Below are 1,426 nucleotides of genomic sequence, written 5' to 3'. Positions count from 1 at the left end.
ATAAAACATAAAGAAAAGGTAATTTGTTGTTTTATAAGAATATGTGTTATATAAAATTTCTTCATTAAAATTTGTCAGAAATTGGCTGTTAGCTTCGATCAAGTTTTGAGTTTTGGCCCCCTTGTGGTTGAGTTTTCTTTCTGAACATGTCACTCATTTTTACAGAAGAAGGGCTTGTTGATAGCCTGTCTGTGCCATGACCTGGATCATCGAGGTTACAGCAACACATACCTGCAGAAGTTTGACCACCCRCTGGCTGCTCTGTACTCCACCTCCACCATGGAGCAGCACCACTTCTCCCAGACTGTCTCCATCCTGCAGGTAGAGCTCCACTATACTCGTCTCAGAGCACAAGCACAGTGGGAAAAACAATAAATTACATGTTTTATCAATGTCTGGATCCATACATTCATTATTGTTGTGTTCCTCAAAGCATAACTGAATAATTTTAAGTGCTGCTGTCAGTGAAAGAAGTGGAAATCTCCTGCAGCAGCAATGTTTATGTGGTAAAAAGTCTTAAAAGAGACATATCATGCTTTTAAATTATTCTTTTTCATATTTAAATCGTCCAGTTTGGGTTTCTGTAAAGTGGAACTGCAATGCTTTGGTCTGAATTCCTCCTTGTTGTAACTCCACAAGCCCCTCTTCCGCGCCTTTTTCTAAAGTGCGTCTCAGATCAACTCGTTTTGAGGCTGTCTCGTTAAATTCAAACAAGGCGCTTCACACTCTGCCCCCCTCCAGCTTCTACAGCAGGGCTATTTAACTAAACTGCTCCGGGGGCCACAGCTACTGCAGGTCAACAGCTCAGGGGCCGAACATCCAGTGATTAAACTCATTATGTAAACAAACCAATTATTACAAATATCTGTTGCCTTTGAAATAGTTTATTTTGCTGCATTAAATCATGAATACAACATTCAGAACCCTATAAAAGCAGTGATAATAAAACAATATCAAAAAGAAAAAATAACACATTCTGCCTCCTATTTGACACAAATAATATTTTAACATCTCTGATTTGCCAAATTTTAAAACCAATTTTATTTTCACTTTCATAGTTGTATCTTCAACTTGTAGTTAACTGTCTTGAGTGTGCATAGAAATGGTCTTTACCAGGTTGTAGCCAAGATTCTGACCTTTCTGTAGATACCAAACATGTCTATGTTTAACTCAAAGAACTTAAGAGTAATTAAAGTAGAAAAACGGAGGTTTGAGCTTAAGAGATGAAGGAACCAATTGGCGGGCCGAACTTTGGTCACTCGCCGGCCACATTCAGCCCACAGGCCACCAGTTGAATAGCCCTATTCAAGACCGTTCCATTGTAGCTTATAATGGGGTGACTATATACAGTGGTTTGCAAAAGTATTCATACCCCTTGAACTTTTCCATATTTTGTCACATTACAACCACAAACATAAATATATTT

At 38.5% G+C, this 1,426-nt stretch overlaps 1 protein-coding gene across 2 annotated transcripts in view; it reads left to right on the top strand.

The window, feature by feature from the left end:
* The window catches only part of pde10a (phosphodiesterase 10A), a gene marked incomplete in the record, with an annotated part of 75,144 nt that overhangs the window by 68,369 nt on the left and 5,349 nt on the right, over nucleotides 1-1,426 (top strand). For both annotated transcript variants that reach the window (XM_014006011.1, XM_014006010.1), the window contains 1 exon segment: nucleotides 166-321. In XM_014006011.1, coding sequence (XP_013861465.1) covers nucleotides 166-321 — 156 coding nt within the window.

Source organism: Austrofundulus limnaeus, unplaced genomic scaffold (genome assembly GCF_001266775.1).
Source record: "Austrofundulus limnaeus strain Quisiro unplaced genomic scaffold, Austrofundulus_limnaeus-1.0 Scaffold33, whole genome shotgun sequence".
NCBI lineage: Eukaryota > Metazoa > Chordata > Actinopteri > Cyprinodontiformes > Rivulidae > Austrofundulus > Austrofundulus limnaeus.
Note: the sequence above shows the minus strand (reverse complement) of the source record. Positions and strands in the feature narration are given on the sequence as shown.